Source organism: Thalassophryne amazonica, chromosome 23 (assembly GCF_902500255.1).
Source record: "Thalassophryne amazonica chromosome 23, fThaAma1.1, whole genome shotgun sequence".
In the NCBI taxonomy this organism is placed as follows: domain Eukaryota; kingdom Metazoa; phylum Chordata; class Actinopteri; order Batrachoidiformes; family Batrachoididae; genus Thalassophryne; species Thalassophryne amazonica.
In genome coordinates this window covers 28,146,530-28,172,876 of record NC_047125.1, presented here as the reverse complement: position 1 = coordinate 28,172,876, position 26,347 = coordinate 28,146,530, and the positions used below count along the sequence as shown (strand labels likewise).

Here is a 26,347-nt window from a genome sequence, read left to right as displayed (position 1 = left end):
ATTTCCCCTTTTTTCTGTTTTTCATGCAGTATGATCAAAGGATATAAGTGCCCGTAGTCTAAGAATCACCCGTGTATGTATACAGGGTTGTCGTAGCTGAGTACTTCCCTTCATATAAAACCACATACTTGATGTGAGCAGAACTGTACTTGCATATATTTAAGGGAAATACAGAATAAAATCTTTCTGTTTATTCTTTGATTGCATTCATTTCAACCTGCTGGTCTACTACAGTCAACAGATTTCTACTCGAAGGTTTGTAAGGCAGTGACCAAATTCAACCTTCATTTGAAAATTGTTTCCTGGAGTGATTCAGACACAAACCACATCAGATGTTGCAGTTCACTCAGTTTACTGACTCTTTATATGCAGATCTTAAATCTTATCCACAATTGACTGTTGTTTTGTTGAGTTACAAAGACACAAACACGTCTACAAAATGATCAGAATGCTTAAGACGAAGAGGAGGAGTAAGGAGAGAAGGGGAGAACAGAGGATGTCTGTTGAGGGTAGGTGAGGAGGTGGTCGGACCACACCGGCTCGTCCAGATTTATCTCGACAAATGGATCACTGCTGCAAATAGCTGAGAAAAGTAACAAAAGTTACTTATAAAATGTCAACAAATCTATCTGTACATTAGATGAACATAAAAACCTGTGTTGTAGGTACGTTGTACAGTAAAGATGCCTAAATTACTTCAATAAAGTAAGGTATCATCTGCATACAGCATAATTTGTATTTGAATGATATTTTTTCTTACATGGGTTGTTATTGTTTTCATTCTGTTGCTCCTCCCCCATGAGATCAAACATTAAGTTCATGCTGCTTGATTGTTCAGATATTCTGTCAGACAGGTCCATGCTGGGTGAGGGGTTGGTGGCACTGGTAGGTGAAGCCTCCAAACAGTTTGTGTCTGCGTGGTCCTGTGGAGCTGGACATAACGGTGCAAATGTTGAACGTTTGGAAATAAGTTAATGTCAGTAAATTGGGATTGTGTTTTCTGAAAATGAACAAGTTTTGTTTCATTTGAATTGTATTTCACGTAGTGTGATAATGTGAGGTTTTGTCTATAGCTGTACCATTTTCTCCAAGCAGGTCATTATCGCCTGATGGTAGAGATGTCCCATTGGCTACTGAAGGAGGTGAAAGATCACTGCTGGTCACATCGTCTTTAGCGCCCGGGTGATCTGAGGTGGGAAAAAACATGTCAGAATGTCTGGGTGATGAATCACAGCCACATGAATATACGTGGAACTGCAAAAACACCAAGGTCGTCCAAGTGGACCGGTTCAAAGGTGCCGATGGGTTCGGTGGAATGGCTGACAGGATGTGGACGGAGGTCAAAGGAGTACGTCTGGAAAAAAAAAAAAAAATCGGTAAAACCAACATGGAAAATTGCTCTGACAATACGACTGCAGCGGGAACTTGTTCGTTTCTTATTCTGTGCCACATTTTGCCTTCAAGAACACATGAATGTTCCTGATGAGACAACCACCAATTCAAACAGGTGAAGAAGCATCTGCCACAATGAACACACTTTAAAGGTTTCTGATTTACACCAGCAGGGGGCTCCAGTCTGTTAGTTTGGAAAATAATAAATTGAAGCAGATTTTTTATTTCCCAAATTCCATAACAGACTGGACTAACCCCATTTTTTTAAATCAGAATTTGAAACACAACAGAGAAAATTTTAGTACCGATTATGAAGCGTTTCTGTGTGGACAAAAATTTAGAAAAGGTGATTTTTATTTATTTATTTTTTATATATATATATATATAATTACAACTTTTCAGTGAAAATATGACTTTAATTTTTGTTTTGTTTTTATTCCTTCTTACCTTAGAGGATCGCCAGAGGAAATACAAGATGATGCACAGAACCACGATCAACACTATGATGAACACCAAGAGGATGACAACTGGATGAAAAAAAAAAAGTTTTTACCTTGATATGTCAAAACCTTCCAGCAGTTTGAACAACCAATCAGGTAATCGTGGTTTGATTTGAGTGAAATAAATGTCAAAATGTTCTCACCCCAGGAGGCAAACTCGGTCTTCACCACCACAGGTGCTTCTAGAAGAAATATCGTTAACGTGGAGATAATTAATGTACTATTTAATGACCAGAAACTGGTAAAAAGAAAGATCCATGTTTAATCTCCTGACTGTAATTTGTGGGTTAAAATTTGCTTTCAGACCTGATTCCTTCATCTTGTTACTTCATGAAGTCATTAAACCACTTATTTCATTACTTGTACTCCATAATTCGGCCCAAACAAAAACCCAGCAGGCAACCATCCGAGCTTAGCGCTTTTCCATCCTTGTCTCCTAAGCTCAACCATCTGCCTTGCTTCAGAGTGGGATAAGGAGTTAGACTACAAATAAGTTGACCTGCTCGTGTTATCTGTCTGTGTCCTTCGACAAGACACATAATTTGCATTGTCTCAGTCCTCCCGCCTCTAAATGGGTACCCGTCTTGGCTGTGGAGGGAACCTATGATGGACTGGCATCCCATCAAGGGATCAAGTCCTAGACTCTCAATGACTTCACACTATCCTAGGATAAGCATTGGCACCAATATGCCTGAGGGTCGATGTTGGACATAGTTCTACTTCTTTATCTTCTGCCACAGCCAGACATCATTGGCATGAAGCTAAATGGTGGCTTCTACTGCACAGCAGTGCTCAGGGTCCAAGCTGTGGTGACTCATTAAAGTGAAAGGTCCATGCTCAGTGGTGGAACCAACCAGCATGTCCTCACAATACGGGTTGTAACAGAAGCTGGACCATATAGAAATTTGTCTAATCCTCATGTGGTTGGAGCAGAAATATTGGAATATCAGATTTGTCAGGTGTTCGTCTCTTCCTGTTTGTTACTGATTCAAGGACTTTAGACTGTGTGAGAACCTCAGCAGGGTGTCAGACGAAACATGTTGCTGCCCATTTGGACATGCGACTATAAAAAGTTGAAACCACAAAGGTAATCGTTGGTTTTGGTCCGCTATCGACATGCTGTCTGGAGATAATGTAGAATCATCAAGGCTACAATATCTTGATACTGAGGAAGCTCTTTGTCTTCATATCGGTGCGTCTGCGGTGACTCTGAGCATGTCACAGCTGTGGTTTGTCACACAGGAAGGTAAAATGGGGGTTTGAATGTTTGAAGTGCTGTCTGCAAGAAATGACACCCAGATCTGATGCGATACCTGTTGTTCCCATAGAAATCTCCATGTCCATTTCATTGCGTTGACTTCCTTCTTCGCTTGACGGACTGACTGCGGTTTCCGTTAGTGACGCTGTGCCTGTTGTACTCTGAAACCTTCGTTCATCTTTTGTCCAGGCCTGTCAAAAATTTTTAAGTGTAGAGTTTTCATCTGTTCTGCTTTAGTTGCATTTTAAAAATTCCCATTAGTTGTGGTCTTGTAGTTTAAGCAAAAGGTCTTCAGTCGTAGTCAGATTGAATATTGGCTATGTGCTGTGCAAATGGGCGGAGCTACAAACTTGGAGATTTATCAGTGTTGCCAATTTGTTGCTGGATGTGGCAAAAATAAATAAATCGTGAACATTTGACATATTTTGTAAATGCTTAAATATGATAAAGTTACAAAACAACAACAACAAAAAAAATTAGCAAAATAAACATTACCGTTATATAGCACCACCTGTATTCCCTACCCCCCTCGACCAAAAAATAAACACACAATCTAAATAATTCAACCTTGAAGAGAATAGAATGCCGTTCACTTTCCTGCCATCTCCAAATTAGCCATGATTATGTCATCACGTAACCTCACAACCTTTAGCGACATTGCAGAGAGCTAGCAAGCAACTTCTGGTGGAGGTTTTTTTTTTTTTTTTTTGCAACACTGGATGTCATGCTTTATAGCGACAGTGTAGCGCTAATCACCATAAATATATATGTCTAACATTAACTCTTTAGTTATTAAAATTTTTTAATTTAATTAGCTTATAATGCGCCAAATCACAGCAAAAGCCGTCTCAAGGCGCCTTACATAAAGCAAGTCAACATAAAATTGAATAAATAATTAGAAATGAAAAAAAAATGAAACTAATATGCTATCCAGTTTGTAAAATTACAAACTGGATAGCATATTATTTATTTGTTTACACAAAAAAAAAGCTCAATATCATAACTTTAATCTAGTCAAAGAGAATAGAGTACCAAGAGATAACACTCTGATGCATTTTATACAACAGCCACTTGAGGCACTGTGGAAGCACTGCCGCCATCTTGGACCGATGACAATAAAGTTAGCATTCACAACAGTGTAATTTAACATACTTCTTATGTTTTGATGGATCATTAAGGGGGTTTGTTTTCATTGCGAGCAGAGTACTGAAGACACGATGGATAGTCATAGCTAACAAAATGAGTGACTAATAAAATAATGACAGAAAAGACTTTCACCTCTTAAAATAAGTGATTCATTTTCTGCTTGTTGGCAGCTGAGAAACGCTCCAAGAACAAACACGGAGGGATGCCTTTAAAAACACTGTGGTCATTCACATGCAATTCCACGATAAGGAATGAAAGGACTTTCAGATTTCTTATGTGGATAAATTTTGGTCAAGCTGTGATTTTTAACTCTGAGAGAAACAACACCAACAGGTCAAATGGGAAAAAAAACATGTGTGCTGCCAACATGTCTGCTTCACATGATGTAAACATAATTTTTGTTAATTTAAAAAAAAGAAGTGGCTACTTGCATGTAGCCATATCAATAACATTCATATGTAGCGCAGCCTTGCTATTGTTAGGGGTTTTTGTTAGGGTTAGGATTAGTGGTTTTGTGGTTTAACAATCTATGTATCAATGATCACATGACTGTTATTGACCAATAACAGAAACAGCTACATACCAATAGCCACTGCTTTTAAAAATATAACGCAATGTTAAAATATGCTCGGTCATATGAGCATAAAAATAGGAAACAATGTGACTTTGTGACCTCTTAAAGTAGGTCAAGGGTAGCCATTTTTTAACTTGTCCAAGGTCTGTGTCTCAAGAATGTTCCTTGTGAATTTGAAGACCCTAGCAGTAATAGGACTAGAGTTATGCTGAACACAGACAGACGGACAGGTGCAAAGTCTTCGCAACATCCAGTGGCCATATTTTGGCCTCGTCTAAAAATTTAAATACAATCTAACGGCAATTCTTCCTGTTTGCTGACCATGGATTTGTTTAGAATGTAAATAGACATTAACAGCGTCGAGTTCAGACAGAAATATGAACCGTATTTCAGAAAACAGTTGCGGTGATCTTGTCTTCATGTGGTCTGATCACAGATTACATGTCTGACGGGTTTAGAGCAATCCAACATGGCGGCGGGAGAACGAGGTCTTTGGGGAATCTGTTGCTATGGGGCGTTCTATTGAGTGTTGCCTCTTGGTACTATATTCTTAGATCTACTTACACCACTAGTTAGCTATGCTAGCTGTCTTGGTGGTCATTTTAGCACATGAGCCATACAAGCTAGCTGGTCTCCGTCTTCATCATAAGTGAAATTTACAAAAACGGTGTGCGTTTGTAGTATCCTGTGTTGTTTTACAACCTTAAAATGTGTTAGTAGATTATTGGAACTTTCAGTGTAGTTGGATTTATAAAATCATATTACACAACAGCATAAATACACCAGTTCAGACTCCACCAAAATAAAAGACCTACTTAAACATCTTCTGCATTCTAAGCAGTGGTTGTTACCGTAGAGACCACTGAAGGATCTGATGGGATGTGTGGAGAAGGGGACGATGTCGATGCGAGGGTTCTGTTACTTTTATTATCTGGCGTTGTTGTGATAACGTCGGCCGTCACTGAAATCATTTAAAAAACAAAAACAAAAGATTGAGACACCAACACATAAAGACATTTAGGCCTCAGAACGTGGCAGTATATAACAACCATAGACTGTGCTAACGAGACAAGACAGGATGTGGGTGCCATTACCATGGCTACCAGTGTGGTTGTAATACAAAATAAAGCAGGCACGCACAGGACAAGTGCACAATGCACTGCAATAAAAAAAAATGGATATGTACGACAAAAAAGTGAAGTACAAGATGTAAGACTGCAATATACGGTTAGAATGGATGGGAAAGGTCAGGATAAAATTGTTCGGTACATGATAGTTGGTACACACTGGGGTACTACAACAACACAACTGCACTTTGTACACTGAAAAAAAGAGAATTGTAGGTCAAGGTCAAAACATGCTTCCGCTGGTAATAAATAAATTAATTTAGGCAAACTCAAATGAATTAAGTTTGTCTAAATTAATTCATTTGAGTGCTACTAATTGAAGCAGTTTTTTTTAGGTTTTCTCTTCTTTTCTTTTTTTTTTTTAGTGTGTGGTGCAGTTACACAACCAGAATTCAACTCTTTTCACTGTACCTGTGTTACTTTGTTCATTTTTCGGGCTAACAGACAGCTTTTCGTTTTGCCCCCGGGCAAAGGACACTGTGAGAATTGAGAGCGAGAGAGACAACATTTAATCATTTAAAATCTTTTGTCTTTCACAACATTTTAGATTTTAAATTAAATACTGAATTTGAGTGCTAGTACAAATGATTTGACAGTAATTATAACCACATTAGGTGCATAGTGTGGTGGAGGCCCTCATTTTTAAGGGAACTAAAATAAATGGAGAGTTGTCTTCTGACTTCTTTCTCATCACGTTTGAACGAATATAGTAGGCCAATGAGGGAAGCCACCAAGACACCAATAAACTATAAGCTTCAGTGGCTGTGACTGGAGAGACAAGAAAACCTGAATCCGGACATGACAGTTAAGAAAATATATGTTGCATTAAAATCAAGATCATTTTTCTCTTTTAAAATGACTAATGCACATTTAATTTCATAGACATTTTTAGATTAACATTTACATTTATTTGGAAACCCTCCAATTTAGATTGTTGAGTCACAATGTTGCAAATTTAAATTAAATGGTAAAATTAGGAATTATGAAACCATCAGGACTGAACTGTGACACGTCTGGTCCGTCATACTCCCTAAGAAAGTACTACACTTCAAATTTGGAGTTCATCAGCAAACTATCTGTTCTTTTCTGTTTTGTACTCATTGGGCATCAATAAAAATATGATTACATTTTCTATCTTTATGGCAAATAATCAACTGAACATTTGAATTTGCATTGGCGGGCAGACTGAACTCACCGAAGAGGCAGACACAGCACCACAGCTTCATCATGAATCTTGTTTCTCCACCTTTGACACAAACAGTAGATGATCATCAGCGAACGTGTTAATTTTCCTTGGTTTCTTTTTGTTTTTCTCTTACTGTTCCTGGCTGGCTATCTTCTTTTTGCTTTAATGAACTTTTTCTTTTACTTGAAACAGTCTTTTGTCCCCTCAGTGTCTTCACATCTCTTCACACCTGCTGCTGCGCTCTCTCGTTCTCCCTTTCTCTACTCGGTTTGTCTTGCTAACCTTCTATTCTCTCTCAGTTTCACGCAGTATTCAGGAAATGAGAGATTAACCACAGCACCAGAGGATGCTCACTCAGTTTTCAGTTTGTCGCTTTAGGGTTGTAAAACAAAACATTTTGGTGCAAAGTCTCATTCTGTTACAAGACTCTCGTTAATCATCAAAGACAAAAAAAATTGTTTCTAAATATAGAAAGGCAAATCCCCTTAACGTGTGGTTTCACAGGAAGAAAAACAATGCAAGAAGATGTATGTATTTTCTTTACCAAATACATTATTGTGATTCTACTCATATCAGAAATCACACAAATACATAGGTGTAATAAATATGCCTGTTCACGTACCCTGTAAAATGTAAATGAATGAGTCAATTCCATAGACCATCTGCCCCATGCTGGGCAGCTGGTACATTTGGGATGGTTGGATGATGGAAATTAGGAGTAGGTGTAGTTGAACTTACATGCAGTTTGTCGACCACCTGCTGGAGATATCCGAGTTTGCTGTAGGAAATAATCTTATCATCACACACATGATGGAAATTAGGAGCAGCTGTGGTTCTGAAGTTACTTGCAGCTTTAAAAACGCACTTTTTTCAGTTTCTTTCATTTCAAAAGCCAAGGTTTGGTGGCCACAAAGATATTTTTAATATGATTCTGGCATCTGTGACTAATATAAACTTTTGTGTATATTAGCCAAGACTGAAGACTCATGACAAACATAGTTTAACTAATTCACAACCAACCAACCAAATATCTTTTTAATTTTTTTATGTCACCTCAAAATTTAGTTATTTATTTTTTGCGTTATGTCCAAGATTTTCAACAGGTTTTTTGGAAAAGCATTTCACTGCATTTTGAGTAATACAGCTGACATACAAACAGACATGGAAGGAGCCAAGCATTCTGAGAAGTATCTGTTTTATGAAGGAGTAATCAAGATCACACTTACATTTTTGCATCTAATATCACCGTAAATTTTAAACTATTTCAGTGTCTGTTTCATTCAGCAACAGATGCAAAATACTTCTTTCAGAATTGCCAGAAAATTGATTTGTCAAATAATGCCAGTAAAATTGAGACAAAGAATTTAAAATGCAAATAACTGATAAGAACATTCTGTTGAGTCATTGTTCATCAACAGTGACTAACATAGGTGGTAAGATAGCTATTCATTCCTTTTCTGTCACTTCTCCCTGTCCTCGGCCAAGTCCTGTAATTCTTCCTGGTCAATTCCGAGGCGTAAGATATATAAGGTAGCTAGCTCGGCTAATTTCGTACAGTGCATTAGCAGTTAGCAAGCTTAGAATTATGCCTGTTGAAATTGTTTGTGAGGAAAGATTGTTGCAAAAATGATTATATTTACTTATAGTACTTACAACCATTTATACAATGTGTTTCACAAAATAAAATGCTTTAAAATAAAGTTAAACAAGAAACCTAAAAACCACTCATTTAAAAAAAGTGATTGCAAAATAAGAATTACATAAGGATGATTCTTTAACTACGGGCACTATTGACCTTGTAAATGTCATTTCCACCACACCATTGCCTTACAATATAAAGCGCCTTGGGGCAACTGTTTGTTGTGATTTGGCGCTATATACATGTGCTCTGATGTCACTGTTTATCTCCATAGAAACTACCCACACAATCTTTCATACAAACTGTTTAAAGGGACATTACAGTGTTGTGGTGGAAATTACGGCAATAGTGTGGGACAACTACATTTTGAGTACCCCAATTATGTTTTGATTATTTTACTGATATTTTATTCAGAGATATTTTAAAACTTTAGAAAAAAACGTTTCTTTACCATTCATTTTTACCATTGAAGATCAAAAGTCTGGGTGTGGGACAAGCACAAAACGGCAATATTTGCATATAATGATGCTGAAAAAAAGGTAAAAAAGTCATCATAGACTACTAGAACAAAGTTCTTAACACACTTTCATTGTAAAGATAACTATAAAAGTGTGAAATTTCCCCTTTTTTCTGTTTTTCATACAATATGATCAAAGGACATAATAAGTGCCCGTAGTCTAAGAATCACCCATAAATGAAAATATTAAGATGAAACCATCACAGATTATAGGCACCTGAAAACAGAAAGTTGAGTTTTATGTTATATTGTGATATGTCAATCAGATAAGCTAATATTAGGCTAAGCTAGGTCAACATATTCTGACTCCAGCTTTCTACATTATTAGGATTTTCTCTTTTTATGACACGAAAAGACAGAAAATTCTGTTAAAACTGACATTCAGCTGGGACTCTAAAGTCTTCAAAGTTCCTTTGTTTTCAATAACAAACATGGCCATTGAACTCTGATTTGTTTGCGTCTCAACAATGATGTGTGAACTCTCAAGTTTTTATGTGTATAACCTGTTTCTTTAATGTGTTAAAGTTCACTATATTGTCCTGTAACTGTGTTGATACCTGCAACATAATTTTTTTAATGCAAACACAAACAGGAAAAAAGCTAAAATTCTACTTCATGTTTATTTGCAAAGCACCACTGCCAATAAGAAAATGAAAAGGTGAAATAACTTTGAAGCAGGTGGAGGTTCGCTGAGCGGGACCAGCTTCTGTTTTCACCCGTCAGATCAAGGGGGTGGTAACATGAAGTCGTAACTTGAATTTCCATCTAGGATCAGACTGTAATTGTAAAAGTCATCATCCAGAGGTATCAATTCTTCATAATACATTTGAGCATCACGTTGTAGCCAAAAAAATATTGTGCCACCTGCAAGAAAATCAAGCATTTAGCTTCACGACAACTCAGGTTCTTCTGCAAAAATCACATTTAAATTTGATGTCTTTTTCCTTCTTTTTTGCAAATCTTTCTGTGTTCTGCCACTTCAGCCTCCTTCAGAATAGTTACAGGATCTTGGTGGCTTCCCTCACCTATTCTACACAAAGTTAACAACAGTGACATATTTACTGTTTTTCCTGAATAACAGATGTGTAAAACTTCAACTCCAGAGCTTTAAAAATGCTTCATCAATGTCATTTCTTACATTTCTTCAGAATGTATGAATTTTCTGACTCACAGGGTGCAATGTTGATGTATGTAAATACACACACACACACACTAACTAACCAGTTTTAAACTATATCAGACTCACCAAAGACCCACAGCAGCAGGAAAAGCTTTAGTATTATCATCGGCATTTCTTCTGCAAAAATATGAAATCAGCAAAGTTCTTTCATCTGTCGCTTTTTCTGTGCTGCCGTCTCCTCTGTATGTGTAGGTGTGGGTAGACATACAGGAAGTACACGTTAGGATTTCAACAACAGTACACATTGGTTTGGGTTTCCAAAGCCAGCTGTACCTCAGACTCTGAGATATTGTTTAAAATAAGTATCACAATGAGCTGTACTCAATAAAATCATCAACAAATTTGAGATTTCAAGCACATTGTTCATATTTATTAAATCAATTCATCAAAGTAGTAGGAATGTAAAACACAATTTAATGATTTTTGGAAATGTGATCATCAGTTATCAGCCACAATATGTTATATCTCAAACTTCAGTTGAAGGTGACCATTAAATATACTCATTAAATATGTAATACAACACAAATGTCAACAAACTTCATATAATGAGATTAACGACAATGAATTTCATGCACTTTGAGAACATTTTAAATAAGACAAATGAAGATTTGCATAAAGCAGATACATATTTTGGTGTAGCGCATTAAAATATTGTCAGCTGAAGTAAGGCACAATACGTATAAAGACAAATACAACGAAAACAGTATAAACGCAATATTTATGACAAAGTGAGACAGTTTACAGCAAAAAGAGGTGACAAATTTTGACATTTAGAAGGAAAACAAAGGCTAAATTTCAAAATAAAAGTGTGGGCGAGAGTAGACCTGTGTTAGTGAGAGAAAATTATGAAAATTTAATGTTACACAGTCGGGAAAAATAGATTTCCTGCGGGGGAAAGGTAATTTTTTCCTTTTGGATGTGCACTATTGAGTTTCACAGTGCAAACTGCTACATCACTCCTCTCTAGCGCTAGCAATTATCTATGAGCTAGAAGGCTAATGCTACCTCATGTACCTGCTGTTTAATGCTTTACATTTTTCTTTTGAATATGAACTAATGTGTTTCACAAAGCAAACTGCTGAATCACTCTTCACTAGCTCTAACAGTTAAACTAGAAATTTATGAACAAGTAACACTAGCTAACTGCTGCTAATTAGCCAATTTGCTGAAGGCCATAGTTTTCACAGTTGTGAATATTTTATCAATAATTGTTAACTAGCTTGTAATGTCACTATAATGTAACATTAGTGTTAAACTGACCTTCCTACTATGTATTTATACTATTTTTGCTAGTTTTATGTGTGGCAGAAGTTGATGTCAAATGGACTCAAAATGCTTTTATGCATTTACAAATTGTCTTATTTGTTAACTTTAACAAGAATGCAAACATTTCACATGAAAGTAGAAAAATCTTAGTACCAATTCCACAAATTTATCTAATGTCCGTGTGTATGACATTAAATCATAATGCTTTATTTAAAAAATATTTACTTTCACAGAATTTTCATTCACATATTCACGGGAAAAAAAAAATCACCACATTCAAGTGCTGCCAGGAAGATGCATACAAATAAAAATATTGTATGGCTCTTTATTCAGCAAAATATTTGGCATGTTTTGTAATTTGTATTTTAAAGCATTTGGTGTTTCGTAGCCAGTAACTTCGAAGCATTTGATACCTCCTCCTTACTGCCTTACACATTGACAGCATAGAGACATGATGCACCTCCTAGACCTCCATCATGTTGTCTGGGTCAACACTGTGCTCCTGAGCAATGGCAGCCACCTCTTTGAGGAACTCCGCGTACAGGATGATGGCAAATACTCTGCTCTTTGCTTGAGCAGGAATGTGCGGGCAAGGGGGCAGGACGCCAGGAGGTGGTGGAGGTGCAACACCTCTCACAGATCCATTAGGAAAAGGCATGCCCATCATGTCACCATTCTGAGACTGAAGATACTCTAAAAGGACAACGGAAATGTGAAGAAAAACGGAAACTACAAGTAAAACTACAACTTTTCTGACTACTACTCTTGGTAGGACTACTACCGCCAATCGTACTCCAGCAGCTAGTCAACTAAACTACATTTATTAAATACTGTATTGTACTTAAAAGCTACTTGAGGTAATCTGGCTCAAGAACATCCCCATGATGTTTCCTACAACCCCTTTGACTGAAGCCAGACACTGAATGGGGAAGTCTTAAAGGATGCTTTAGGCATCATTAACCAACATAATTCTTCATCATAACTGGTGATTGGCTAATGCATGAGTGAACTTTAAGCAGTCACAGGCAGAGCAGGTAGCTCAGGGGATAAAAGTTGGGCTACCAATATGTAGGCCTGGATTTGATTCCTGGTCATGCAACCTGTGTAATTTGGAGTCTTCGCTAGGGAAGTAGCCTGCACTTCCCACTGGGAGTCGTAGCCTTGCATCTGCTTCCCCCTACAGAATTAAGGCATAAGCACAGGAACCCAAAGGACTTGGGGCCTATATACTGTAGGACCCGCTTCTTCTTTTAGGCAATCACTGAACTAGCCCCTTCCTAACTAATTAAGCAACTTCATCTTCAAACTGGACGTCAACTCTTTTGGGTGTTTTTGTCAGCATGACTGACTAGTAGAACCAGCTTTATTGGTGGACTTGTCAATAAAACTGGGGTTCAGCTCAACATGTCAAGATTTTCTTGGGTAAATGTGTCGGTACCGGATAAAATTATCCAACAAAACTGGCATTCCAAACAAACTCGGAGACCAAAACCAGGGTGAGCACTCCCTGTTTTTCCATTATCAAGTGATTGAGGGTGGTGTATGCATCAAACTCCTCTCCTCCTGAGCCAAGGTTTAACCCACACCCCCCAGCTTTTGAGCTGCTACAGTATAACGGTGCAGACATTTTCCTCCTCTGCTGGACTCCAAAATTATTTTTGATGCGGATTACATTCAGAGAATCAAGAGAACATCAATTGGGCAGTGGCTATTCCAACAACGCTTGATCGGTGCAATTACATTGTCCCCTGAAAACATCCTGAGATTTGCCTGACCAAATTGTCTGATCAATAAAACTAGGCCGTTCGTGATGAATCCCTCAGTGGACACCCAGCTTAAGGCGGTAAAGTGACAGCGCTGATATGTAGCTGCTGTGTTTTGTTATTTACTCACCACTGATCTTGCTGTCTTGGTCTTTCACTAGCAGGAACCTCCAAGCCTCAGTGACCAGTGCTGGGTAATCTGGTTTGTCTGAGAGGTAACGCTCTATCTGATTGTGCACAGACACCAGTACCTGGACACAGAAATATATCTGAACCATTTTGATACCTGAAAAAAGTATGATATGAAACATGATGTGTGCATGTTACCTGGTACAGGGTGCGCATGTAGGATCGGTCACGTGTCTGAGTACTGAGGAGGAAGGATTTCAGTAGAGGCTGTGGGTACGATGCCAACTGCGCGAGGATGCCCGTTACCAAGAGGTTCACAGCGATGGAGTTTTCCAGAAGATTCTCCAGCCTTGACAACAGCACACTGATGAATGGACCTGGAACATCATAGGGAACTACAGGTTAGTCTTGGCCATAGGAAGACACGCAAGCAAACATCTGACATCTGTATGTCACCTGTAAACGGAACTCCATGCATCTTGATGCTCCTCCTCTCCTCTTCTTCATTTTCCTCCTTTCTTTCTTCCATCACCTCCTCTTCTGATTCCTTCTCCTCATCCTCCCAAGTGTAGCTAAAAACAGCGTCTTCTATTAGCCCCTCCTCCTCGTCTTCCAGCCTCTGCCAGAGCACTTGGACTCTCCTCTTGAATGCGCTCATATCTTCAGTGTCATCACAGTTTGACTCCACCCCCAAGGCGGCCATGAGTTCATGGTACTGGGATAAGAACCCATTGGACTTTGTTACATTGTTATCAAGCTGAGACTCGGCATCGGTCGCACATGCGGGGAGGTTATGTGACTCACATTCCGAGTGCCCATTGAGTAACGTGTTTGTCACTAAACATGGCGCTCGGTGTTGTGAGTTGTTCTCTGTGTGTGGCTGATGTGATGTGTGTGTTGGATGGTTATATGGTGTAAAGTCACTGAGATCGTCATTTTGCTTGTCATCTTCTTCTGCATAAACACATTCGTTGATGCGATTTTTGGCAAAACAACCATTGTTGGGAATATGACTACTCTCTATGCTATTTTTATCGTTTTCTGTATTGTTCCTCCTTCTTCCCGTCTGCTTTCCACAATCCTCGCTCCTTCTCCTCTCCTTGTTTCCATAATCCTCAGTCCATCTCCTTTCCTCTTTGCCTCCATCCTCACTCCTCCTCCTTGTTGACATAATGCTGTTAACCGTTTGCAACACCGTTCTACCTGTTGTTGTTAACATTGTTGCTAGCGTTTTAGTCACTGTCGTTGACACGTGGTGCCCATTGGAGATGTTTCTATTCACCCGCCAATTTGTGTCTGTGATTTCATCCGTTGTAGCCCCCTTTGTTTCTTTCTGGGCAACAAGATCATAGGCCAGAGCATCATCCTGAAAATCACAATCCTCTACGTATGAACCCTGCACCAGCTTGGTCGCAGTACGTCGCATTTCCTGGATGTGTTGAGGTGGTATTGGCGGAGGAGCAGGAGAAGAGTTTCTCGGACACCCATTGACACTGACCGTCATATTCCCATTTGTTGGCACTGTGTTTATCTCCTCGGATAAACAGGGGTTGTCATCTGCAAAAATATCATCCCACTCGAGTTCGAGGGCGGAGCCAGATCTTGCCGCCTGGTTACCAGTAGAGAAGGTATCTGAAGATGAGGGGGTTGGAGTGGTGACCAAAGAATAAATAGAGTCACTCTTAATTTGGTGCATGCTGTCGTCATCTACGTCTTCATCGCCTCCTGGAGTATCAGTTCGATATTCTTGAAGCAGTGGATCGGTTCCATCATACAAAGCTGACCAATGCTGACAACACCTGCAAGGAACCAAAACCCATTAGAACTGAACATCGTGGCATCTGTATTTGGATTGTTGGCAAGTATTCTGGTGAATACGTGATACGACCCTACACCATCCTGGTGCTACTATATCTTGTGAGGCTAGCTTCTGAAAAATGAAAAACAGACTGACCTGCGAGAAGTGGCGATGGCTTGTCGGGCGTCCCACAGGTAGTGCAGGTAGTTCACATCCATCAGAAAGTCTGAACCACGACAGTAACCAATGCTATCTGATACATCAACAAAGAATGAAGATTAGCACGTATGGATAAGTGTTGACTTCTGTTAGTCTTACTGACCTGTTCGCTTGGGCCAGTGGATGTGTTCAGAGTTGGAGTGTAAGGAGTTATTCGGGAGGTGCACAGGATACCAGGCGGGCAGGAGGAGCAGGAAGGCCTCAGCGCTCGAAGAGTAGCAGTCTCTCTTTTTTAGGGAGGAGCGCTGCTTTTTGCTCAGGTGGCTGCAGGGAATCAGATACCTGAGGGCACACGGATACTAAAGACGGTTGGCTGAAGCCCCGCCCACATGAACTCAACAATGTAGCTATAAAGAAGACATGCCAAAAGATCGAGTTCAACTGGGAAACTGTACTGGTGGTTGTGATGGAACACTGACAAATCAGCACTAAACGCTGGTATAGTCTTGCTTCCAGGTTTATGTTGGGTCCTGTAGGGCCAGAAATTCAAAGCACAGAAATGGGACACACAATCTTCCACCAGCCTTTGACCCTTGACCCTGTCACACTGACCTGAGCACAAGCTGAAGCATGACGTCTTCACAGAAGAGGCCAATCAGAGTTCTGAACAGAGCGAGCGACACAGTTCCCAGCTGACAGATATGCAGAAAGTTAAAGGTCCTGTCACAGGAATGATGGCTCACATGGTAGACGACAAACTGGGCGTTACCTGGAATGGCGTGTTGACCCGGCTAACGAGAGCGTCCAGGATATGCACATTGTCGTGTGTGTGCAGCAGAATGAACGACAGGAAGGTCTGGAGGAGGGCAGGCTCAGACACGGAACGAAGGAACAGATCCAGGTAGGCTGTTGTGGTCATAACCTCCTCCACCGTCACCTACACACAGACCACAGTCACAGGTGTCAGAGCAACTTACTGCCTTTCTGGAAGAGATCTGTCGACAAAACACAATCGCGAAATGGGTGACGGAATGGGAATGCTGGGTTTTGTCTGTTGGGTATTTTCTCCTCCAAACATTCTTAAAACCTTTAACAAGACAAACAGAGTCAAGAACCACCAGTGAGACAGAAAGTCAAATTTATCTCGCGAGGAGTGCAGTCAGGCTGTACACCAAAGCTACACTAAAGTCTGGCCTGCGCTCCTGCTCTTTTATTGGAGAAGCCCTAACCACATCATAAAACTTGTCCTAAGGGTGGGGGGGACAACGCAAGACAAGTTTCTTCCCGTGACATAAACACATACGTCAATAAGTGCATCTGCGTGGAAAAACAGTTTCTTTAATCTTATCAATGGAGGTCAGCACATCCCGTTCGTCTGTTGCACTTATCATCTGTTCTGCATCTGCCTGGAGTGTCCTGTTCTTTATACTAAGCATCACATATACAAGGCCATAAATTCACAACAGTCAAAACAACCTCCAGTTCTTTACTCCCAGTTCAGACTGACCCCAGCATGCTAAAACAAAGTTGAATAACAAGTACATTCTCAGGGTTACTTTTAAGACAGGTGCATAACAGCACAATAACAGAACAAAGACAAAGGTACAAATGTTTAACAGTGATAAAAATATATATATATATATATATATAAAATCTTTAACATTGTCCTCTCGTGAAAACTGTAATTCCAGTAGCTCTGGCAATGGAAGGGTAAGTCCTACTAAGTAAAACTAGACAACATAGTAAATGCTAGTGTCTGAACATGATGTAGGATGCTGGAAAGTTGGATAACTACAAAATAACGCTTGCAGATTGTGGAATTTGTGGGTGAAACCTCAATTCTGCTGCTGATAGACCTGGGGTTAGACTGGGAACATACGTGTATGGTTTTGTGAATGTGTTTCAGGATTTTACGATTTGTTACTGTGTTTTCTGAAATGTCACATTTTCCACTTCAGGGTCACTGTAGCTCCATGACCAATTTCACCTCTGCCCTCTAGTGGTGATTGCATGTGGGACATGGACTAAACATGTTGGTATCAGCGAAGTGAGATGACTGGAAGCACAGTAATCAGCGGCCATGACTTTTTTCGCACCTTGTGCAGAGCGGGAGCCATGACGGGCACCAAGAACCCGTTATAGATGTAGCCAAGTAGCTGAGACCTGATGGAGGGATGAGCTACCTGAGACACAGAGTCAAGAAAATTACATTTATAATTATCTGTATTTTTCATAGCTATATTTGTGTCTGTGTCTTACCTTAGTAACAGCGCTGCAGAAGTCCAGCGAGTGCAGAAAGTGAACGAGTGCAGGAACCTGTTGCCCAAAACCAGATAAGAATAAGAATGACATCATCACTCAGTAATGATGTAATCAGCTATTCTTGGGGAGCCCCTTTCAGTTTGGGGCCCTAGGAATTGCAGAGTTTCTGTCGCCTTTAGCCACTTGCTAAAGTAAGAACTTGTAGCAATAAAGCAGCATAGTCTCGTTTGAACTCTACATGATATCGCGAGATTTGGCCACTTATGGGGACAGCCTCCAGTTGTGCAATATATCCACAACATAACGTCACACGGGAAAATGGTCTACTGTTTTGTTTTCAGCTGCAATCACCAAAGCAGTCGCGAAAAGGGCAGTTTTTCAGGTTCCCGGTGGAGAAGGCAAGACGAGGCAAATATGAGAGGTCATAGCCTACACAGCTAACCAGAGTAGCTACGTTCTCTCGCCTGCAAAACCGCCTCAACACACTGGAGCTCCGACTCATAAACAAACCGCGACACATGTCCACTTTCCACCACATCGTCACTTTTTCTTTGCATTTTCACTTTGTTTGCCTCTGTTTCTGTCCCCGGAGTAGAGAAATTACATCATATGCGTCATAAGTTACCCCTTTAGTGCCCACCCTCAAACGAGACTGCTCTGCCCGATTAGCGCCCTGTGTGGTTGCCATGGTTACCTGCTGCCAGTCAGCCTGGTCGAGGCAGTGCCAGTCTTCACTGTAAACCTGCAACCTGGCTGGTAAAGATGAGTACAGACCAGATAAACCAGTGGCCAACACCTAAAGATAAACATACACGTTAGCATCTCTGATCGCGACAACATCGTGCACTGTGAAGCTATATATATATATATGTATATATATATGTGTATATATATATGTGTGTATGTATGTATATATGTGTGTGTGTGTGTGTGTATACACGTTTGCAGAACTTTAATTATAGTGCAGTTTAACATGTTTTTTGAAACAAACCAACAAAAACTAAGATTTGATCCTTGCAAAATGTTTTCAATTTTTTTTATTTTCTGTCTGATACAAGAGGATGGAGAAGAAATAAGCGAGGGGAAAAGTATAAATGGAAAAAAGCAAAAATATGATGAGCTGAAAGGAAAACAAAAAGAGAAGGAAATAACCAACAGTAATAAAAACACACCAGGCCAACATCCAGTCATGTGCAGATTTACTAATCCGTCACTGTGCACGAGCCAATCCCACCTGATTTACTAATCTGCTCTTTGCAGACAGATTTAGGTCAGAGCAAGGTCACATGTCTGAGGTCTTACATGGACGAGGGATATTAATTAGTCCAGCATTTACTAGGCGTGACATTTTACCAGCCGTTAGAAATCACTCCTGTTTTTTTTGTCAATTAAAATATTTTTCCCGCTAAATTTTTGCGGTCATTGATCCCGCGTACTTACAGGACAGAAGTACGTGTTCTCGGCTATGTGATGGGCAACTCGAGGTTCAGAGGCTGACAACGACATGATGAGCAGCAGAGCATCTCTGGCCAGCCGACCCACCGAACCCTGTCTAAGAGAAAAAAAGTCTGTCACCTTTCAGGGAATGTTATGGGTCATTGTGGGAATGTTCCCAGCTAGCCTGGAGCACGCAGCCTCCACAGCACTGGGCAACCTTAATATGGTTGGACGCCAACATTCCAAAATGTCATCATCACCATGGGCTTGATTTTATCTTTGCTTTTACAGAGCAGGGGGAGTAGGGAGCATGTTGCATTATGTGCTGATACGTGTTTTTGTTGTATCTTGCATACCTGTGAGTATATGGGATGAGCAGGGAGAATAGCAGGAAGTTGGCGGCTCCCTGGTCCTCACTGGTGTGGAAAAACAGTTCCAGCACTGACGGATCTTTGACCAGAACTACACACAGCTGATTCAGCAGGAAGACAAGCTCCGCCTCCACCACACCGTCGCTGTCTGGGAGAAGAAATGATGTGGTTAAAATGGAAGTTCCTGGTTCAAGACCACCTGTGCCCATATAGGAAGGGTGTGCCATGGAAAACGTTTGCCAAATCAACATGCTACATGCATGTCTCCTGAAAATCCTCATGATTCTTGGGTGTCTCCTTGGCCTTTTTCAGTCTCTGGGATCCTCAGCAATGAGGGACCTGCACCCAGATCATGCTCAGGTGAGTGGACCACATGGCCTTGGTGTCATAACTGAGGTTCAGTCACAATGCAAGTAGGACACTTCGTTTGGGTCTTGTGAAGTAACTGCTCCGTTGAGTCATTCTAGCGATACCCAAAGATTCTTCAAAGAGACCTGGTTCTGTCTTATGTACAGGAGCCTTAACCATAGGTCAAGACTGGAAGCATCAGAACTCTCAAGACTTTGACCTTTGTCCTCCTGCAAAGGTATCGGCATTGCCTTCCATCTCTATCCAACAACCTTGTGAGTCCATAAGTGCTTCCCAAATGTCTCTCAACCTCTTGAGCTGGCAGAGATACGACGTTCACTGCCAAGATTTGTGAATCTCTCAACACATTCCACATTTTCATCACATACAGTTCACATATAGATTCGTGGAAGCCACTGAAAGCCCCAGATCTTGGTCTTCATCCAGTGCAGTTGCAGGCTTTTACTCCTAAACTTAAGGTAGCAGAAGGTTTGAAAGAAGCTTTGAAAAATGTATTCATTACACTTCAGCTGATGCTTCAACTCCTTTAGGTTCCTCAACTTGAGCAGCTTCTGTCGTAAACTTTCAGCAAAACCAAACAGTCCTTGTTTGACTTTATACCTCTTAAACCCTGAATGTTCCTCCCCCAGGCCCTTGGAGATAGTTTCAAAAAGCCTTTTCCCAATTCACGTTCTTTGTTTAATCTACTAATATAAGCAACAGATTGAATATTGATGTGTCCGACAGCAGGCTGTAATCAAGGTTCGTGAAATGGAGTAATATCTCCACCTGGTGGACATTTACCATTAATGCAGGTACAATACAATTTTGCCAAGAGTTCAAGTAACTGTATATGAACTATTTTCTTCACAATCCAGCCGGACAAGTCACTTGCAGTCTCCTACCTTTACATTAATACTTTCTTTATGTTAAGCAACGCAGTAAAAATACCACAGTTGTTTGAGTTATGCACCTGGAAAACAAACAGCTCTGTCTAACGCTGATAGAGCCTTCTTTGTGTAAAATGGAATTCATGTCCTTAATCCGTTGCTATTCTAAATACCCATAAGTGGATGCCTTTAATATCTGAATGGGTTCAAACCCACCAGTGCCGGTGCAGGATGCCAGCAACATCATGAGCGGCCGTAGAACAGGTTTATGGTGCAGCAGCGGCTGTCTGGCCTGGGATATCAGCATCTGGTACATCCTGAGCTGCTCCAGCTTCATGTCCTCAGTAAACTGTCTCCTCAGGCTCCAGAGAAACAGCCGCTCCATCACACTCTCCAGAATCACAAACTCCAGGATTGGACCCATCGCTCCTCCTGGAATCAGCACATAACCAACATGGCTCCATGTTTTTGTGGATTTAAAGTGTTTAGGTGAACATGGTTTTTGTTCTAGCTGATAACCTTGCCCCGCCTCTTCCTCCATCAGCAGGAACAACATGTGTTCCACGTAGTTCTGGACAGCACTGGCTTCATCAGCGGGGATGGCACCAAAACGCATACCTCCACAGCCGCCACTACCACTGTTAGCATTGCCAGAGAGGAAGCTCAATGCACTGGTGCAACTCTGACCCGGTTCATGTTTTTGCAGGATGTTCACCACCTGAGGAGAGCAGAAACATGCAAAAAAAAAAAAAAAAGTTTTACATTTGCAGTCCACATCTTTAATTTTTATGCTGATTAAATGCTGGAAAATAAACATTTGGCACTTAAGAAAATGTAAAACACAGCAGACACCAGAATGTCGTCAAAGACAAAACGGCAAATCCCCGTCTGGACTTAGTTGAACTTTGACCCCAGTTAATTCACACTAAATCCACACATCGAGACACAGTTTTCTTGGCCGCCATAATGAGGTTCATTTTAAATGGATTCTGTGTTTAAAGCTCACAGTCTAGGTCATTATTATTAAACGATTGATGCTAACCTTGACCAAATCACAACTAACCCAAAGCTAAGCTGACTAAGATCTCACAGGCTGCTCTTCTGCTGTTCTTAATTTGTAATGCCTTTCGTTATGGGGCATGATAGTCTATGTCTGGTGCGGTTAAGTTCAAATACATTCATTTATCAATTCTTGCAGACAACCTGGCACTCACTCACGTACAGTGTGAGGTGAAGCTATAGTTAGCATACTGGAGTGCTATCATGGAAGGTACTGCATTAGTGTTGGAGTCCAGTTTGAAAATATGTTCCTACTACGTTGGCTAGCAAGGAATTCCCATTTGGCTGACCTCATAGAGCCTTGGTCTCAAGTACGAGAGATCTGGTGATCGAACCCCGCCATGGCCACAAAGATATTCATCCGGTTACATTAGGAATGCTGACAATCTATAATTCTAGTCTTCCCATTGGATCCCATTGAAACTGTGATTACTCTAAGTTGATATCATGCTAAATATTAAGCATAAACACAAACTGCAATGGTTTTCAATTGTCTAGAAGGTTAGGTAATAGTTTGTACAATAACGTGCAATCAGTCGAGTCATTAGGAATAGGGACACTAAACTACAGTACTGGAGTCTTGTCACATTGGATCCCATTGGCTCATTGGCGGGGTTATGGATGCCCTTCCACCAGGGAAAGAACTGTGATTAAATAGAATTCTGGGCTTTCTTGCTCTTAGGTCCTACCAACTGCTTTTCTAAGCTGCTGCTATTGTGCTAGGTGTTAGCAATGGGAAGACCCACAAACCGAAATTCCAAGCTCCCCCATGGGCTGTAATTGACAAGGCACAAAATTGTAGTTAACATGGTATAGTGTCATCCTATCCAATCATTATATCTTGGAATTCTAGTCTCTGCTTTTATTGTCTTATGATGTTTTTGGTTAAATATTGTTGGAAGACACTCGGTGGCGAAATAAACAACAACACCACCAAAAAGTAAAAGCTCTAAAAGTGGAATTCAGGCAAAATTGTAGAAAAACACAAATCAGACAACACAGATATGACAACTCTGGAACCAACTCTGTTTTTCATGATTGGTTGTTTGGTTAATTAATAACTGAATAGTAATTTTTACATAATTGTAATCAATCAAGTGGTGATGGACTACGTAAATGTGAATGAGTGTCAGGAATATATACAACACTGACCCACCTGTGCCCAGTGGTTCTTGAAAACGATCATACAGGTCTCGGGATCCACCCCTCTCAGTGTAAGGGACTTCTTCCGATTGACCCCAGTGATCACTGAAGCCATCATTTTGATTGGCGGCTATAGCATGTTTGTTTCAGCGTACAGTGTGAGGGCTGGACCTCTCTGGCCAGGATCAGACTCTGTTTCCAGGGTCGATGAACATCGGCTGCCCTGAAAGTGCTAACGGTGAATGGAGACACGGCAGTTATTATCATTATTATTATTTTCTCGACTCCATTTCTTTTCCAAATTTTCCACAAAATGAAATTTAATTGTGTGTATTTATGACCAGCCATCTAAGCCCAACATTGCCAACAACGTTTGTGAAAATAACTTTTAATTTGCTGTACTTCACATTTGTTTCCTCATTTTCAGGCTGCCCCTTTTATTTAGAGCTTGCCTCAGAATGTAAGACCAAAATCATTGTTTTCAATAAACTGACATAATTAAGCAAATCATACTATCTTACCTCATCCGGCCCCTGGGCCGCCAGTTTGAGATTCCAAGTCTACAGTCCCATTTCTTGCATTGTAAAAGTAAATAAATACAAAACTCTTCTGGCTTCACCTCTGCATCTAAATCTGCCCCAGAATTTAATGAAATATATTCCAGGATAAGATCAACTTTTCAACAAGATTTGTATGTTTTGAAACTAAGATGAGTTAATGAATCAATTAATTAATGAAGTTATTCAGCAAAAAAAACAAAACAAAACAAAAAAAACAACAAAAACTACTGTATTCTCTGCGTGACAAAAAAAAAAAACCAAAGAACCAAAGTCAGACCTGGAAATAACAGGCATCAGCAGCAACAAGCAAACAGGAAAAGATGGAATGCATCCTAGTCCCACCCAGGGCGTTCCGAGACATTCCAGGAATTCCCATGTGTCTTTCAAGAAATTCCCAAATGTACCTTGGTACAGCTGCGATGGCATGGGCGACCGAGCCTGGTGCCTGTTGTCCTGTGAGAGAAGCAGAGAGAGACTGAGACTGAGACTGCCAACCTCACTCGCTCTCAACGCTTTATAAATCCGACCTGTTCCATCTGGGACTATAATCTGTTGGGGTGAGGGGGTAGGTTGTTTTTGGTCCAATTTCCAGCTTGGATCACCAGCTTGTCATTGTACTAGAAGAGCAAGAGAGGCATAATCTGAGAGGCGACTGCACCATTTTTAATCCCAAACCACTGAAGTCAGATGGTCACATGCCATCACATAAACCAGGGATTAAAATTCTAATCTACATCAAAGGTGTTCAGGATTTTTCTGACCTGGATCATGATTGATTTATTTTTCTCCCACATTTATCAAATGAGACACTTCAGTAAATTGTTAAAGGGAACTTCAGCAGGACACACACTGACTTGTGGAGATCGAGCCTGTGACCTCTGTTACAGGACATTCTCTGTACTGCTGCTCTGCACGGTTTCTCTCAGATATTAATGATGCTCCTCCCAACCCGGGTCCAACCTGGGAGTGTAACGATAACTCGATATAATCAATGTATCGATTCAACCATCAATGATCCAATATCGGGGATGAAAAATTAAAACATCAACCCATGTCTTCATGCTTTTATTTTGAAATTTCCATGGCACCACCTTCCTAAAGATCTGGACTGTGGTCATATGATTTCACCTCATACTGATCGCGGACCCCTGAATCGGACATTGTGATATCAGCAAATATCACACAGTTAACCAGAGAATCAATTTAATATCATATTTTGATTAAGCTTTACACCTGGAGTCCAACCCAAATGGATTTGTTTTTTGTTTTTTTATACAAGAATGTGGACAGTGGTGTCTCCTGGGTCACATGATTGGAGACACAGTCACTGTCACTCAATATCATAAACAGCTCCAGACTGCAATTATTACAAATTGACAGCTATACATTTTGTAAAATATAAAACAAAAAGTGTCTCTTCATCTGCACTGCCTGCTATGTCTGACTCTATTATGACAACATCTGCTCTTTATGACATCATATGCTACACTGGATTCAGCAGTGATGAACAGGGAAATGCAGTTTAACAAACAGACCCACAAAGAAACCAACAATATGGCAAAAACAACACACAACAGCAGTGTTCTGTTCTACTCTGCCAGTTTGATTCTAAATATTTTTGTTTATTTCCTAGAAAACTAAACTATATATTCATAAATATACTGTGTATACTGTATAAATTACTCACATAAAGACAACTAGCTATAAAAGTGATTATTTGTTATATTTAAACTGAGGAGTTTTGGTTTCACTTTGTAAAATTATGTAAAAACAAGCATTTTTTTAAAGAAATTTCTGATTTGACATGAATACAAACTTTTTGCACCATATAACAAATACACCATATGCTACAAAATATATACACTACGCACACTGTTCTATATATGATACACATTTTATACTGCACATATATACTGCAGACAACATAAGGAAATTAATTGTAAAAAGAAAACAATTGTTTTGCTTATTCATTTTTATTTTAAGAAAGTTTTTATTGTACCTTGAATTAATTTTGTGTTGATTTTGTTTCATCTTATGTTTATTCTAACCAAACTGTGTTCACACAATAATGTTGCCGTTTGTATTATTGCATATACTCTTTATTCTTTATACTAATGTATAGCCATTTGTCATCTGCATATTAAAATCTCAAAATTTATTGTGATGAATTAACCTGCGTGATATGTCATTATCAGAGTCATTACATGTAGTATGTTTTATACTTTACAGGCTTAATAGTATTTAATAAAATGGACAGATTAAGATTTTCTTTTTAAATTTTATTTAATTTTTACCTCTCTTGGTCGCAGGTACAAGAATGTCAGTGTCTCTGTTTCCATGTCTCTCGTCTTCTGAAAAAAACAGAACTGTCCACAATCTTCGAAATGTCCAGAAAATTGTATAAATGATGTTTTCCAGTTATAAATCTGTGAATTGGTTTGTCCCTGTTTATCACAGTTGCTCCGTCTGTTTCTGAAGTTTTAAGCGGCTCAACTGTCAATCACGCTGCTGCCCTGGGTAACGCTCTGGCCCCGCCCAAAGAAACTTTAATCCACGCCCCACAGCAGAGCTTTCACATAAATGAAGATATTCAGAAAAAAAATGCATATTTTCCATTTGCTTGGTAATGTCTATATTTCTGTT

General features: G+C 39.9%; 2 protein-coding genes across 3 annotated transcripts; both read right to left on the bottom strand.

Moving 5' to 3' along the window:
* Window positions 1-338: 338 nt before the first annotated feature.
* Window positions 339-8,951, bottom strand: LOC117505343. 2 transcript variants are annotated; one of them, XM_034164981.1, is made up of 11 exons: window positions 7,317-8,951; window positions 7,193-7,243; window positions 6,409-6,474; window positions 5,722-5,831; window positions 3,206-3,341; window positions 2,036-2,074; window positions 1,840-1,919; window positions 1,267-1,354; window positions 1,080-1,187; window positions 761-931; window positions 339-583 (listed from the first exon to the last, which is right to left on the bottom strand). In XM_034164981.1, the coding sequence occupies exons 2-11, from the start codon at window positions 7,224-7,226 to the stop codon at window positions 453-455; spliced, it is 963 nt and encodes a 320-aa protein (XP_034020872.1). In that variant the 5' UTR covers window positions 7,227-7,243; window positions 7,317-8,951; the 3' UTR covers window positions 339-452. The 2 variants fall into 2 exon arrangements, with proteins under 2 accessions (XP_034020872.1, XP_034020871.1); XM_034164980.1 differs by having other exon boundaries at window positions 7,193-8,951.
* A 1,921-nt stretch (window positions 8,952-10,872) lies between these two features.
* Window positions 10,873-26,197, bottom strand: LOC117505342 (protein FAM160A1-like). The gene is made up of 18 exons (XM_034164979.1): window positions 25,999-26,197; window positions 24,109-24,321; window positions 23,158-23,376; window positions 21,462-21,660; window positions 21,159-21,374; window positions 19,690-19,852; window positions 19,337-19,448; window positions 18,591-18,692; window positions 17,894-17,950; window positions 17,731-17,817; window positions 16,404-16,571; window positions 16,247-16,326; window positions 15,798-15,976; window positions 15,632-15,728; window positions 14,134-15,476; window positions 13,876-14,054; window positions 13,679-13,799; window positions 10,873-12,478 (listed from the first exon to the last, which is right to left on the bottom strand). Exons 3-18 carry the CDS (start codon window positions 23,260-23,262, stop codon window positions 12,249-12,251), a joined length of 3,438 nt encoding a protein of 1,145 aa, XP_034020870.1. The 5' UTR covers window positions 23,263-23,376; window positions 24,109-24,321; window positions 25,999-26,197; the 3' UTR covers window positions 10,873-12,248.
* Between the last annotated feature and the right edge of the window lie 150 nt (window positions 26,198-26,347).

What these genes read in the sequence shown, in the direction of transcription:
- LOC117505342 (XM_034164979.1), bottom strand. Translation starts at nt 23,262, where the DNA reads ATGATGGCTTCAGTGATCACTGGGGTCAATCGGAAGAAGTCCCTTACA. An exon ending in TGGCTCCCGCTCTGCACAAG is followed by an intron (nt 16,572 to 17,730) that starts GTGCGAAAAAAG and finishes GTCTGTGTGTAG; the next exon opens with GTGACGGTGGAGGAGGTTAT. An exon ending in GGGTCAACACGCCATTCCAG is followed by an intron (nt 16,327 to 16,403) that starts GTAACGCCCAGT and finishes CATATCTGTCAG; the next exon opens with CTGGGAACTGTGTCGCTCGC.
- LOC117505343 (XM_034164980.1), bottom strand. Translation starts at nt 7,226, where the DNA reads ATGATGAAGCTGTGGTGCTGTGTCTGCCTCTTCG. An exon ending in GTGCTGTGTCTGCCTCTTCG is followed by an intron (nt 6,475 to 7,192) that starts GTGAGTTCAGTC and finishes CAATTCTCACAG; the next exon opens with TGTCCTTTGCCCGGGGGCAA. An exon ending in TGAAAACAATAACAACCCAT is followed by an intron (nt 584 to 760) that starts GTAAGAAAAAAT and finishes TACTTTTCTCAG; the next exon opens with CTATTTGCAGCAGTGATCCA.